A 16,263-nucleotide genomic window follows, 5' to 3' on the forward strand; every position below is an offset into this window, starting at 1 on the left:
CATCTTGAAAAATGATTTCATCATCCCCAAACATCCTTTCAATTGTCCAAAATATCAACATAAACTTGTGCATTTATTGATGATGTAATGACAGCCATCTCCCCAGTGCCTTTACCTGACATGCAGCCCCATATCATCAATAACTGTGGAAATTTACATGTTCTCTTCAGGCAGTCATCTTTATAAATCTCATTGGAACGGCACCAAACAAAAGTTCCTGCATCATCACCTTGCCCAATGCAGATTCGAGATTCATCACTGAATATGACTTTCATCCAGTCATCCACAGTCCACAATTGCTTTTCCTTAGCCCTTTGTAACCTTGTTTTTTTCTGTTTAGGTGTTAATGATGCCTTTTGTTTAGCTTTTCTGTATGTAAATCCCATTTCCTTTAGGCAGTTTCTTACAGTTCGGTCACAGACGTTGACTCCAGTTTCCTCCCATTCGTTCCTCATTTGTTTTGTTGTACATTTTTCGATTTTTGAGACATACTGCTTTAAGTTTTCTGTCTTGAGGCTTTGATGTCTTCCTTGGTCTACCAGTATGTTTGCCTTTAACAACCTTCCCATGTTGTTTGTATTTGGTCCAGAGTTTAGACACAGCTGACTGTGAACAACCAACATCTTTTGCAACATTGCGTGATGATTTAGTCTCTTTTAAGAGTTTGATAATCCTCTCCTTTGTTTCAATTGACATCTCTCGTGTTGGAGCCATGATTCATGTCAGTCCACTTGGTGCAACAGCTCTCCAAGGTGTGTTCACTCCTTTTTAGATGCAGACTAACGAGCAGATCTGATATGATGCAGGTGTTAGTTTTGGGGATGAAAATTTACAGGGTGATTCCATAATTTTTTCCTCAGAATTGAGTGATTCCATATTTTTTTCCTCTGCTTGGTGTAAAAAAGTAACCGTTACTGACTGCCACAATCTTTTTTCTTGATTTCTTATAGTGTTTCTTAAAGCCAGAAAGTTGCCATTTGAAATGACTTTAGTTTTGTGTCATGTCTGTGATCTGTTTTTTTTCTACAAAATTAAACAACTGAATGAACATCCTCCGAGGCTGGTGATTCCATAATTTTTGCCAGGGGTTGTATACCTTTCAGAGACTACATGCATGTGAATCTGCTTATGTAAGACACATCTGGTTATTGCAACATTTAAATACCACAATTAAACTGCATTTAACGTTAGACCAGGCCTTTTCTGGTTTACTGTACAATCATTTTGCTACTTCCATGTGATACCGATGCACCAGCACTGCGCCTCACCGCAGCTCTTTGTTAGTCCAACAGACCTGGTTCGATGTTTAATGAGATGAAACTCACTGCTCATAAAATTCCAAATGGGGCCTGATATGGTTTTTGGGGATCTGAATCTTACAGTGTCCCTGAGCAAGCCACTGAGCCCTAAACTACTCCTCATTTGCGGGTCAGCACTTTTCATGGAAGTTTTTGGCATTGGTATCTAAGTTACTTTGGATAAAAGAGTGCAAATTATACAGTATTTCTTGGCTTTCTGATGCCTGATTATGTTTTTTTTCTCTCTGTTTAAGTTGCAGCTCCAACCAGAGATGGGAGTTGTATTTGTGCTGGTGACCTTCCTGTCCTGTGCACCAACAGCATTTCCTGTATATTCGTTTTGTGAATTGTTCTGTGATTTGTTTTGGCCCAAGCAGACGGTCACCCCTTTGAGTCTAGTCTGCTTGAGGTTTCTTCCTCAGAGGGAGTTTTTCCTTACCACTGTTGCTCTGGGGGTTAGTAAGGTTAGACCTTACTTGTGTGAAGCATCTTGAGGCAACTCTGTTGTGATTTGGCGCTATATAAATGAAAATAAATTGAAATAAATTGAAACTGAATTGTGTGAAATGCAGCAAAGTAACTGTGCTGCTTAGTCTTCCCTAGTCTTGTCCTGTTTAGTAGTAAAACCTCCAGTAATTCCACTGATCTTCCAAAGCTGTTTCTGCAGTTATTAATGGTTGATGTAGATTTGGATCTCCAGCCACACTTGGGGAATTATCTAACCTTACCCTAGTCCAGGCTTTGCACCTGTCCAGGCAAGTATGCTTCCAGAGGTGAGATTATACACTGTATCTGGCTCTTCCTCCTCCCTGTTGTACTCTCTCACAAAGGGGATATGCTAGCAGGTGTCCCTTGAGCTTTGGCACTAGGGACTTGTGGAACAGCCGGATGGTAAACCTCCCCAAATCTCCTAGATACTGATCCCTTATGATATGGTAGCTGGCTGTGAGGTGTTGTTTACTACAGAGCCCTGCTTACCCCCGTGATGATTTCCTACACTCTAAAGCGTCCGCAACACAGCACTAGGACATATTAGAATCTAAATTAAAAATCAGTCAGCTGTGACACTTGATACATAGGTGAGGAGTACTAAAGGGAACATCAAAGCACACATGACAGCAACTAGAATCATATTTTCAGAAATGCAATTTGACATTGTTGAGTAGAAAGGAAGTGACTGCAAACTGGATTCTTACCATGAGCTGGATCAGGTAGGCCAAATTCCAAATGGTATCTCAGGATGTAAAAATTATTCCACACATAGAGCTGGTTATCTCGCGGGTTATAATCCACAGATGCAATGTACTGGTACTGATTGGGAAAGTGGATATCAACATATTCCCCACGGTTCTGTTTGGTATTGTACATGTAATCGATGAGGCTCTTGCTGACTTCGCTTTCATTGTCTTCATAAGTGGAGCGGACTACGTAGAGCACTCCACACACCATGAAGGCATTGGAGGCTGAGCGCTTATCATAGGCTGTGTCCCATGTAGCCTCAAAGCGTAGTGTATAGGGGTTCAACTGGCTGATTACAATCATGCCGTTGTTCTGCTCTGTGGCGTAGATCACCCACAGACCATTCTCATCTACCGCCAGGTCAATGTCTGTTTTACCACCCCACTTGTAGGGTGATGTGTCGTGGTAATTGGCATTATTGATGATGGCCTCGCCGCTTTTGATTCGAGTTCGCAGGTCGAACTTCACAATATTGCGGGTGCGTTCTTTGTTGAAAAACACTGCACCGTCATAGACCACAAATCCAGTTCCATCCACCCGATGGGGCAGCTTATACGTGATTGTTTGCCGAGCATTTTGGAAATCATCCAGTGAGGAATACTCAATGAGGGTGTCTGTCCTATAAGGAGTCCATGGCATAAAGTAGATTTTGTCGCCTGCTTGCAGTGGGTCTTTGCACCAGGCACCCGCTTGTTGCTCCGCTTCAAAGAGAAAGGAAGGATCACCGACAGCTTTCAGAGTCCCAGGACAAAGAAAAACTAGTATTGGGAGAAGAGTAGAATAAAAACAGAAACATGTTAGTATGTAGGAAAATACACCACAAAACTATATTTAATTTCAATTCAATTTTTTAAGGGTTGTCCATGAAGTGCGGGGACAGACATACATTAAAGAGTGGCCAAAAGGAGACTAACAGCTATATCCAATATTCACAAGTAACATAAGGATTTTGATTGTGTGTCAAACAAAGCAGGAATAGTGAAGTTGTTCATAATATTTAAATATATGTAAGAGTCTGAAAACAGAAAAATTCTCTCATTGGTATTTACTGCTGGGAAAACACAAATGAAAGGAAATAGAACACAAAGAAAACTTTAACATTTGCTCCTGTAAACAATCAAATCAAATGCAGCCAACTAAAGTCACTTGACAACAGACGGCAAAGGTTATGAGAGAGTCAGTGGAGTCTGCAAGATGTTGATATGTACTAAATTACACCACCTTTTGGAATATACTAGAGAAACGTGTCATTATGAAGTGGTGCAAATGTTACAACCATTAAAATTTAAAGAACTTTCAGTAAGGGTCTCTTGAGGTGTTTTGGTTGTTGCTCTGAGGCATAGAAGGCTTACAAACCAACAAAGAAAAGGTCAGCAAGTGATCAGGTGAGAATAATAGGGAGAAGAGTGAGAAAGAGTGGTGCTTGGAGAGAAAAGGGACAGAAGAAAGCAATAGCTTGAATAAAGGGCAGAGACATGGTTACCACAGCATGCTATGGAAAAGGGTTTAGAAGCCAGGCAATATAAGATTCTGCTGAGTAGCAAAAGCACCCAGAGAGAATATGGACAGAAAGCCCCTGTGGACTGCAGCCAATAAACCTCCATTTACATTTTTTCGCTGCATGTGTGCTGTTTCTTGTCATGGCCAGTCTCCTTTCCCTTGTTGTACGAGGGGAAATCAAAAATTCTGGAGCCGTACCTCATGAATTAAAGGAGCTTTAAGATTTTAGGAAAGAAAAAGGGAACATTTGTTCGGAGTGTGTAGTGTACTTCACTTTCTACTTTCTGGAATGCTGTGCTACTAGGTATGGAATATCACAACCTTCAGCTGAAATGGACAGGACTGAGTAAAGCTGTGATTCGTTTTATGGCCGTTGATGGTGAAGTATAAATTAACTATGAAGACTTGTACTCAATAAAACAGGGAAGAGAAAGTCTCTCAGATGAATCCCACTTCTGACACTTGGCAAAGTTCGCCAATGGTCTGGAAAACAGGCGCCAGTCAATTGCTGAGACAGAACAGAGAAACTGCTTGCCATGTGGATCCATTTAGTATGTCTTCCATGATAATATGAACATGTCCAAAGTCATGAATCACAGATGATATGAATCACAAGAATGCTGAAGGAGAATACAAAGAGTAACAGTCAGCTGGTCTCTCTTGATGAGGTGTAATCACCAACCAGATTTCCACTCCCGTGAGGAAATCTTTCTCAGGTTGTGGAAATCCAAAGACCAAGAATAGACAGAAATGAATAAAGACGGTGTCCCATAATAGATTTTTGCCCCAATTTCCATCCTGATTTCATAGTAAAAACTACAGCCAAAATTTGCATTACCTACTATTTTATATCTGATTACATACAATTGTAACCAATTATTGCCAATGACACCTGATTACATATGAGTCTCATTAAGTGATATATATATATATTTTTTTTTTTTGCACACATACCAGCACATGCACAAAATGCTACATCCATGTTTTCCCCACATTTTTCCAGAAAGCTAATATTTTCTCAAAAATGTCTTCTGTTGATGGAAGCAACATGCTTTTCGTGGATTTAATGTTGCAGAACAGAAACAGAAGGTAGCTTCTATTCAGATAATGGGAGGTCCCGATTACTGCATATTGTACATACTGGTCCTCTTTAAACTACTTTTACATATTACCCCAAATCAGCACCAGTTAAAGACGATCAATCTGTTAGTTTTTGTTTTTTGGATCACAATTTTTCCTGAAATCACACATTTTTAAAACATTTTTAAAACGTTAGTAATTTCTCACAATGTTCTACAGTGCTACATTTGCTTCTAGGGATGGGTATTGAAAAGATTTTATCAATATCAATGCCATTATCGATTCCACTTATCGATCCGATTCTTATCGATTCCCTTATCAATACCTCCTGTGAATTTTCTGTGTACAAAAAGTAGGCTTTACAGGTTTTCTATGTTAATAACATTTTTATTGAGTTTTAAAGTAAATAAATATGATATTGTCACTGGATCCTTGATCTCTGGACATGAATAAAAGTAAATACAATCTGTACAAGGCCACTAGATCCTAGATCTGTGGACATAAATAAAAACAAATAAAATCTGGACATGATCACTGGATCCTAGATCTCTGGGAAAGGTTCATCCAGGAGTCAGCAAGACCTTATTTAGGTCATTGTTTTGGTGATTATGGATGTCCTCATGTATTGAAACAAATATTCCAGTGAAAGGCAAGAGTTTCTCTCAGAATTTAGAAGAATAGGTATGAAAGAAGTTTCTGTTGGAAGTATTTTAGACATAGGATCACCAGGTTTGGTGAATTGGGAACTTTATCATTGTACAGGTCTTGATCTCAATGGGACAAACCTGGTTAAATAAAAATTTAATTAAAGTGGGAGGGGAAAGTGTTGGCTTTTTAAATACTTGAAAGACATGGGACTCAAGAGGATTTAGTACTGCTATAATGGACTGATGCAGAAGGTGGTAGCAATGCAACAATAAGGATGCCGGTGTCGCCAACCGAATGCTCCCCACCCCAATAGAAATCGGTCCGCCCTGCCTTCACTGCGCATGCGTCATTTTGAAGCTTCAGCAGCGAGTCATCGATTATCACCTCATTTAAAACTTAAAACTGCACTCCAGTCATCATCTATCTCAACGACAGATCTGAAGCTTTTGTGCAACAATCATTTCCACATAAATTCAGCATTATTTCATAATAAAAGACATGGGGCCGATCAGAGTGCCACAGCAGCATGTCTGAGTCTGATGTGCTGCTGCTGCGCCGACGTCATTTCAGAGCGTCAGCAGCAACTCACCGATTCTCAGTGACACCAGCTGCCATTATACACTACAGAAGAAGCGAGGGTACGTTTGATTTATATCACAGGATCACATTTTGAGGTCGGAGCGCATGTCTGCATTCACAAAATACCACAAAAAAACACAAAAAAATGCATAAAAGTACTTAATTTACTCATATTTTTAGTCAGTCTGGGTAAATCATCAGACTTGGACTCATTGATTGTGCAGCTAATCTCCCTTCCTAACTGGAGCGTGCGTGAGGGTGCACTTGTTTTATATCACAGGAGAGCGTTTCTGCATTCACAAAATGCATCAAGAAACCACAAAAAAATGCACAAAAGTACTTTTTTACTCATATTTCTTGTCAGTCTGGTTAAATCGTTAGACTTGGACCCATTGATTGTGCAGCTAATCCAGCTTCGTCAGAGCGTGCATGAGACAAAAACAAAAATGTTTTGGTCATGGCAAGTGGTTGCAACTTCCAGCTAGCTCCAGTGTAATGTGAACTTAATAACCAAAAAGGGAATCGTTAAGCAAAAAGGCTATTGATGTTGGTGGATCGAATAATTTCTTATTGATTCTTAACAGGAACCAGTCTTCGATACCCATCCCTATTTACTACCAATTACACTGGATTTCAGTCCACGATTGGGTATCTGATTTAACTGGGAATTAAAAATTGGTAATGACAAGATAGCTTAAGCTGGTCTCCCACTGCAGTTTTTTTTTTTTTTTTTGGCCCTGACCTTCCTGATTCCAAAAATGAGGACGTCTGGGCCAGTTTATTACACGAGCAGTCTAAAGTATGTCATATTATATTATACAGCAGGTTAATGCAGACTAAAAACAATACTGTTTGCATATGGAACAGTTTGGACAATCGATGACTGAATATTTTTGTAAATAGTGGAGAAAATTGTTGGTTGAGCTAATAGGATTAATAAATGGAATAGTTTTGACTGTGTTGAATGCTTGGTCTCCAAAGTAAAGGTCAAACAACATCAATGTCCATTGGATTCTATGACATGTGACATACGAGGGCTGTCAATAAAGTATAAGTCCTTTTTATTTTTTTCAAAAACTATATGGATTTCATTCATATGTTTTTACGTCAGACATGCTTGAACCCTCGTGCGCATGCGTGAGTTTTTCCACGCCTGTCGGTGACGTCATTCGCCTGTGAGCACTCCTTGTGGGAGGAGTCGTCCAGCCCCTCGTCGGAATTCCTTTGTCTGAGAAGTTGGTGAGAGACTGGCGCTTTGTTTGATCAAAATTTTTTCTAAACCTGTGAGGCACATCGAAGTGGACACGGTTCGAAAAATTAAGCTGGTTTTCGGTGAAAATTTTAACGGCTGATGAGAGATTTTGAGGTGATACTGTCGCTTTAAGGACTTCCCACGGAGCGGGACGTCGCGCAGCGCTCTCAGGCACTTTCGTCAGCCTGTTTCAAGCTGAAAACCTCCACATTTCAGGCTCTATTGATCCAGGACATCGTGAGAGAACAGAGAAGTTTCAGAAGAAGTCGGTTTCAGCATTTTATCCGGATATTCCAGTTAAAGGAGTTTTTTTAATGAAAGACGTGCGGACGGATTGCAGTGTCGGCTCGCAGCTGCCGCGACGCTCCACCACAGGAAAAACACCTCTGTTGGAAGCCTTAAGGACAAGTTGGAACATGCCCAACTGTTAAACAATTTCTCATATACTCACTCCACTGAAAGCCATCAAAAGCCGCCTGGATTTTACAAATGGTTATCAACATGGAGGTGTTTTTCCTGTGCCGCCACACCGCGCTGGCTGTGTCCCGACACGCGGACCCTTCCGCACGTCTTTCATTAAAAAATCTCCTTTAACAGTGGAATATCCGGATAAAATGCTGAAACAGACTTCTTCTGAAACTTCTCTGTTCTCTCACGACGTCCTGGATCAATAGAGCCTGAAATGTGGAGGTTTTCAGCTTGAAACAGGCTGACGACGGCGCCTGGGACCGCTGTGCGGTGTCTCGCTCTGTGGGAAGTCCTTAAAGTGACAGTATCACCTCAAAATCTCTCATCAGCCGTTAAAATTTTCACCAAAAACCAGCTTAATTTTTCGAACCGTGTCCACTTCAATGTGCCTCACAGGTTTAGAAAAAATTTTGATCAAACAAAGCGCCAGTCTCTCAGCAACTTCTCAGACAAAGAAATTCCGACGAGGGGCTGGACGACTCCTCCCACAAGGAGTGCTCACAGGCGAATGACGTCACCGACAGGCGTGGAAAAACTCACGCATGCGCACGAGGGTTCAAGCATGTCTGACGTAAAAACATATGAATGAAATCCAAATAGTTTTTGAAAAAAATAAAAAGGACCTATACTTTGACAGACCTCGTATGTTACCTCATAACATGATAATTAAGCATGACACATGATGCAAACTGTTCCTTTTTAAAACCCTATAAATCACTTTTTACCAGAATTGGAGCAGCTTTAACTTTTGACCCTTGTACAAGCTGAAATTGACTTTTGTCACCATTCTTTGTTTTTATCCCATAATGCCAAAACATTCAGTCACAGATAGACCAAGCTATACCTTTTTTTGTGATCACACAAATAATGTGGTGTTGTTTTTAATATGATTGAAGGATCTTTTAATTTTGACCGCTGTGTAATTGTTCAATTAACCCCGACCTGGCTGTCTATTGAAAATTCAAGTGGTCAATCGTTTTTTTTTTGTTTTTTTTTTTCCAAAAGAGTAAGTTCTAAGTTATACTTGTGCCGAATTTGGTGCTTCTATCACCATTGGTATCATTTCTCTGTAAATATTCTGTTATCTGCTGCATGAATTTAAAAAGGTCAACAAGGTCCATCAGGTCCGGTGCATTTCACCCTGCTGCAATGAAACTGCCCACAGCTTGTTTATATATATATATATATATATATATATATATATTTTTATATTTGCATTTTTATTTTAATTTAATTTTAGCTCACACTGTAGTCATAAAAATCAGTGAGCACCAAGTCCACATTCAAGCAGAAATTGTTTATTTCACGAGGAACTGGCAAACTAATAACAAAGCCTTAATAACAAAGCCATTTGTCTTACTTTAGTTTAAAAGTGAATAATTCTAATTTAAAAATAAATTAATCACAAAGTCATGTGTCTTACTTTATTGTAAATATAAGACGCATTATGCCTGTGGTCCGGTACCGGCACTGATGTAATCCCCGAGGGACTGCCAACACGACAACCAGTTCGGTATACAGAAGGCGCAACAGATACGGTGATATTCCACTTTCTTACGCCACAATCCATCCTCTTGGCTCCACATTTTGCATCACAGTACATCTGCACCAGATCCTCACTCACATACCCTGACATTTGCTAAATATTACCCCATATTTGGACAAATTATCAGTCACAAATTTGGACAGTGAAGTGCCCTTGTACCACAAATTTTTTGAAGACATTTTATACTTTCCTGACAGCTCAAAATGGCCTACATCTCTACTTTTACTATCTATTAACATCTACTGCATCCATTTCAAGCCCTGATTGTGGGTTTTCGTGTGACAAACATAGTCAGTCATGTCAGTAATTTGCAATGGGAGACCATCTTTAAACCTGTGATTCACTTTTTGACTGTTGATGGTGAAAAAAGTAACTATGAATGCTTGCATCCATTACTTTGAGATGTGAAAATGAGAATGGGCTGGAGATAAAAGGAATAGAAAGTCTGTTACATGAGTCCCACTTCTGACACTCCACAAGTTGGTCCACATGGTCTTCAAAACAAGTGCGCATCAATTGCTGAGACAGAAAGAAACCACTTGCCATGCGAATCGCTTCAGTATATCCTCCATGGTCATATGGAGGATATACTGGTCAAACTGGTGAATCACAAATAACATGAATTACAAGAATGTTCAAGGACAAAACAAAGAGTAACAGTCAGCTGGTCTCTCTTGCCTTGGTGTAATCACAACCCAGAAGATTTCCACTTGAGTTCGGGAATCTGTGAAACCTTTTTGATGCTGTGGAAATGTATATGACCTCCAAACACCAAGAACTTCAAGATTACAGCCAAGTCCACCAAGAAGATCACAGCCATTTTCTTCTTGAATACCTCCCCCCCCCCAAAAAAAACAAACAATCGTAGCCCTTGTATTCTTTGACATTCAAGGTATTTATCATTCATAGTGACTATTTGACACATGATACATGTAGTTGTGAATATAATGCCGATTTTCTGTGGAAGAGAGTGCAAGAGTAGAATCCAACATTATCATCCTCCTCCAAGACAAAGTTATAGTTCACCATACTCAATCTTCACACGTGATCCGAGACAGACTACCACCAGTCTGCAAGCTTGAACAAGGGATGAGATTTGATGACAAGCTTCAAAGAGAGTGCAGATGACTGTGTAAGCATCAGACTTCCTTCTCAAAATGCAGGGAATTCCAGAATCCCCAAGAGATGGGGAAAATGCATGTGTATCCACAGGGGATTATGTCAAAAAAAAAACAAAAAACATCTGAATAGAAATGTATTTCTGTTCTCGAATCACTATCAGATTCAAAATATTTGACCCCTCCTCGTACTATACTGGCCACTAATATTACAGCTGGGGGATTTTGAAGAAAACTTCTGCAATGGCTTTGAAAAGGCCACCATGGGAAAAAATAGGCAGTTTACAACCAAATGCCACAAAACAAGGAGCTACGAATTAGATCGTGTCTGTTATTTACCTTTTTGCTCCACTTCTATTTTAAGCGTTGGAAGAGAGATTGGGGTTGCAAGAGGGGGAAAAAGAGATTAATGTGAATTAACTGTCATTGTGATATATTACATATGCAGACACATGTTATGAGACATAGATGGTAGACCTATTTAGGAAAAGAAAAGACCGGATGCTGTGAGAAAGGTGACACGCACTGGACCCCTGTATAAACAAAAGAGGTTAGGTTAGAACATCAGGAATGGTCTGATTGATTATGACCAACTTTTTGCGCCTGGTTTATAGCAGAGAGGTGACTGGTGTTTCTTTTATCGCCATTTGTCAGACTGACAGCTGCCTGTGAGTCTCACAGATGGCACAGCTTAAATTAGGTTCAATTTTGAGATTCACAGGTTAAAAAGGAATAAATTAATACATTACTCTCCCGGTATTGTTTGATACATAAACAAGCATTCAAGGAATTAAAAAGAGCATACTGGAAACATTTTCTCCATTTACGTACAATGGTAGAAGCCACATATGTTTTGAGACTCAGGGGTATTGTGGCCTCAGCAGATATTAAAGAAGAATAACATAACTACTGCATGTAAGTGTAATATTATGCATTTTTTTAAACAAACTCACACTGCTTTAGTTTTGAGCTCCATTTCACCACCTTTCATCATAAACCAAGGCACATTTTATATAAAAGACAACAGGTGCTATTTTACTGCAGAGACCAGATCCTGAGTACCATACTACTAATCCTAGTTTCAGGTTTAGATCCTACGTAGTTTTGTGTCCATTTGCAAGATAGACCTTGACATTTATTAAATGTGGAGCAGGGGCATAGGAGTTGCTTTAGCCTGTATACTTTCAGTAATCAGTGATAAATTGTCTGTTGGGCTAGTTTGACAGTTTACGTGTTCATGTTTAGAGCTCCTTCACACATAGTATGAATAAGTACAAGTCAGGATGAATCACGGCGGAACAGCTCATATGAGCGAACCACGAGCTGACGCGGGAACACAGTGCAAGCAGCTGCTGTGAAAAAAAAAACAAGCCATCCATGGGATTTAAACCTGTAATTTCCAAAAGCTCTGATTGTCAGCCAGAAATGTTACCACTGAGCTACCATCACTGTCCTGTTAAAGGTGCAAGAAAATGCGTAATATCAAGAACGACATGGACAAGGACATTGCAACAATGATATATGTTTTTATGTATTTCCACGTGAGGATAGCAAGCAGACACACGAGTGTCACAGTGGGCAATTGGTAGTTCATGTCCATCCAAACACTGTACATGTTCTCCAGCTGGGACATCCAGAACCAGAGACCTCCACAACTGCTCCTGTCAGCGGAGACACACTCTGTCAGTTCAGTGCACACACCAACATGTCACTGTGTCTGTTTGCAAAGCCACACTTGTGGGGGCACTTAGACAAATTTTACATCCAGCTTGAAAGTCTGCTGACTGTTGTCATGCTAATAGTGTGAATGGCCACACATTTTGTAAGTGCCAAGCGAGCAGTGTTAGATGTTTGTGTGTGTCAGCTGGAATTTGGCTGACACCTGCCGCACGAGGGTTCAATGGGCTCTCACAGCGCACACTCTGTCTTTCAGCTGCTGGTGTGCGCAAATAGTTGTAGCAACAGGTGTACAAGGCGTTGGTGGCAGCTACAATTTTACACGTATTGCATATGATTCCTGCTTCACGCGCACATCATGCGCAATTCAACCACATTCGTACTATGTGTGAAGGGGCCCTTTTGTATGTTTGTTTCAGCTGACAGACAATGACTATTTAAACCTATATACACTCATTTACCACAGCTTGTAAATGAAATCAATTATCGAGGCAAATACACAGCCATTGTAAAACTGTAAAACATGTGGATGCCCAGATAACACCTGGCTACTGCAAAAGGTGGTTACTGTCAAACATGCCCTAACCTACAAAACAGCTCCACTCAAACATACCCCCCCCCCCCCCCAAAAAAAAAAAAAATGCATCACAGAGTATCCCAATTTTTTCCACTGCCATATTGTATCAGTTTTTGTGCCCCTCATGTTGACACATTAACTGGACTTAAAACTTTGTGTGTATTTACTTTTAAAGCCAAGATAGAGAGTATTCATTTTGACAAAGCAAGCTGTAACATAGTGGAAATATCAGAATTAATGCATTTGGTCATTATGGAGCATTGCATTAAGTGATGCTGAATCACTGACACATGATGGAGTGCCCAGGATTTATGTAGAAGTGAAGAAAAATTTCTGCACTTTATTTTCATGATATCATGACATCTGCATTGTAGTTCAGTCACACAATAAGTATATTTACACTTCACTTTGATATAATTTTGTTGTGTCATTCACTTCAATGTGTTCAGTGACACTACAATGGAAATGCTGTTCTAATAAACAAATGGAAATTTTTAAATTATATTGTTTTAAATCAATTTGTCTGAGTTATCACAAATTTTGATGTAAATACTGGACTAGCCAGGTGGTACGCAACAAGCTGCAGTGTTAAGTTTGTATTAAATTATGAAGTGTAGAATATTGCAGTGAATAGCGATACAGATGTATCGTATCCTACGTATCATGATAGGTGTCATGAGTTCCATGCCAAAACCCAGTCCTACAAATGACACTACAACTACAAGTTCTTCAGATACAAATATGAATCAAAATTACTATGGTGTAAAGAGTGTGATTGGCCAAATTATCATTTAAAATAAGTCAACTAAGAAATTTAGAAACAAAAGATATTTAATAATAATAATAATAATAATAATAATAATAATAATAATAATAATAATAATAATAATAACGGAGGACCAACATGGGAGAATCAAAAGTAAGAGTATGTTGTCACCAGTGAAGCATGTCACTGTGGCTCCATTTTCAACATTATCGTTTAAATGTGGTTTTTGGTATATGATTAAAATCGATTAGCTTGCAAAACTATTGCTTTCATAAATGTATATGTAGCGCCTGATGTAAGTATAGTAGCTTAAATTGTGGAACAACTCCACTTTCTGTTGTTTCCAGCTATTGAAATAGTCAACAATTTTGAATTAGTTTTTTAATCTTCTGCAATGGCGAAGCGTTTTCCCTCATTCCTTCATGCAAAAATCCTGTTGGTGATACTCCAATCAATTTTGCCACTGTGACGTCACCAATCTTACATCACAGTGCATGTGCACAGGACGTTATGCATACAGAGGGTCGGTGTGCTTACATGGCTAATAGGTGCAAATATTTTCCTGTGTAAAGGATTACTAAAGGATTGTTCCAACCTTGTCAGATTCAGCTATTCAATTCTGACTGACAAATTTATGAGATGTTTCTATTTAAGATCATCCACCTTTGACCCTGGTCCACAGAAAATTACAAGCCCTGATGTATGATGCTGTACTAAATTTTCAGGAGAGTATTAGTCCCTGCAGTGGAAAAGCACCTATTATCATATTTGTTATGCAAGTTAAACATTGCGTTGTTGCTATCATTTGATATCTGACTTTTGTTTTTTTCAATCTGGAAATCAAGGCTGTTGTAAAATTCAGAATTGAATTGAAATGAACTTGAATTTCTATTTAATTCTGACCTGAGGTAGCAAACAGGATACAGAATTACAAGTCTAAAATTCTGAATTTTACACTGGCCTGCTGGACATTCAATAGTTTCCACAAAACCCTATACAGTGCACATATGCACATGACCTAAGAAAAGAAAATGTTCTTTCTTCTTTAATCAAGTTCTGACAAATAGAAAATACAGCACTGTACAAAGATTTCAGACACATTAAATGTGTTTTTTCCAAATTTTCAAAATGGAAAAACTTAAACAGAAAAACCATTGACCTATCTAATGTTTAAAATCTGACCATTTTAAAAATACATAAATCTGTTAAAGTGTTAAAACAAAAGTTCATTATTATTATTATTTATTATTATCACTTTTGTATTACATTAGATTTTTACAATCACTTTACTATTGTATCCTCTGCTATATGTCTGAATTGTCATGTACCAGGTAATACACACAGAAAACAAAATAAATGTATTTTTATGGTGTTTTTTAGTTTTGAAAAGAGGTTAGTTAAGCATCAAGTTTGTTTCAAGAAACAGAAAATAAATGACATTTTTTGTAAATACCAAAGTACCAATATATAACTTTTACACACACACACAGTATATATATATATATATATATATATATATATATATATATATATATATATATATATATATATATATATATATATATATATATATATATATATATATATGTGTGTGTGTGTGTGTGTGTGCCTAAACCTCTACGCTATACTGTACCTGATAATGTTATTGAGTTGTACACCAATGGAAAGAACAGCTTTAAGCTCAAATAAAATCAATTGTAAATCATTCGAGCAAATGAGATTTATATAATTTCTTCAGTAAAAAAATCTAATCCTTTTTTATTTAGCTCATATGGACACATTCAAACATGACAAACTGATAGAAACTTTGCTATGAAAGAATTTCTAAGTCCAACAGTTTGATGTCAGTGATTTATATTATATATAGTATATCACAAGACTTAATAATAGAACAAAAAAGAATGCACATTATAATCACTGAGTGCTTGACAGATGAAAACATTACATAGATATAAAACATACTCCAGAAAAGGCATGCTTGTACAGTTATGCCAAAGCCTAGATCAGATGAAAAACTGTTTGGTTTGCCGGCCCACTGTTCAGTGAGGAGGACAAAGAACAGACTTGGCCATTCAAACACACTTCCTCTTTACTTTTAATCCCAAAGAAGTTGAACATAGATGTTGGCAGTTAAAAACAAATGACATCATTGTCTTCCAGAAACAAAGAATAGTACTGAGACTTTTTTCATTTAGACCTCTACTAACCTGGCATGTTGCTTTTTTATAGCTCAAACTCTGATTTATTGCTTCAACAGAAAAGTCACCAGATGAGGAGAGAGGATGTTTATCTTATCAAACTGCTTATGAGTTCTTGCCTAAGTCTTGCCTTACTCCCCCAGAGGCCTTTATTATTTTATGTAAATCAGGACCTCATTCAGGGGGTGTCCAAACAAAAAACAAAATCTACAACAAAGTATCCTCTATACATTTTTTTATTTTATATTTTTTATAGTGAGTTACATACTCTGAGGTCAAGATCAAATTTGAAAAAGATATTTAGAAAAGCATAAGTT

General features: G+C 38.4%; 1 protein-coding gene across 1 annotated transcript in view; it reads right to left on the minus strand.

Annotated features, from left to right (window-relative positions):
* Nucleotides 1-16,263, minus strand: part of adgrl2a (adhesion G protein-coupled receptor L2a) — a 323,047-nt gene that overhangs the window by 126,327 nt on the left and 180,457 nt on the right. Inside the window, 2 exon segments of the mRNA XM_034179941.1 lie at nt 2,495-3,295; nt 11,068-11,082. Coding sequence (XP_034035832.1) covers nt 2,495-3,295; nt 11,068-11,082 — 816 coding nt within the window.

This window comes from Thalassophryne amazonica, chromosome 10 (assembly GCF_902500255.1).
Source record: "Thalassophryne amazonica chromosome 10, fThaAma1.1, whole genome shotgun sequence".
Lineage (NCBI taxonomy): Eukaryota > Metazoa > Chordata > Actinopteri > Batrachoidiformes > Batrachoididae > Thalassophryne > Thalassophryne amazonica.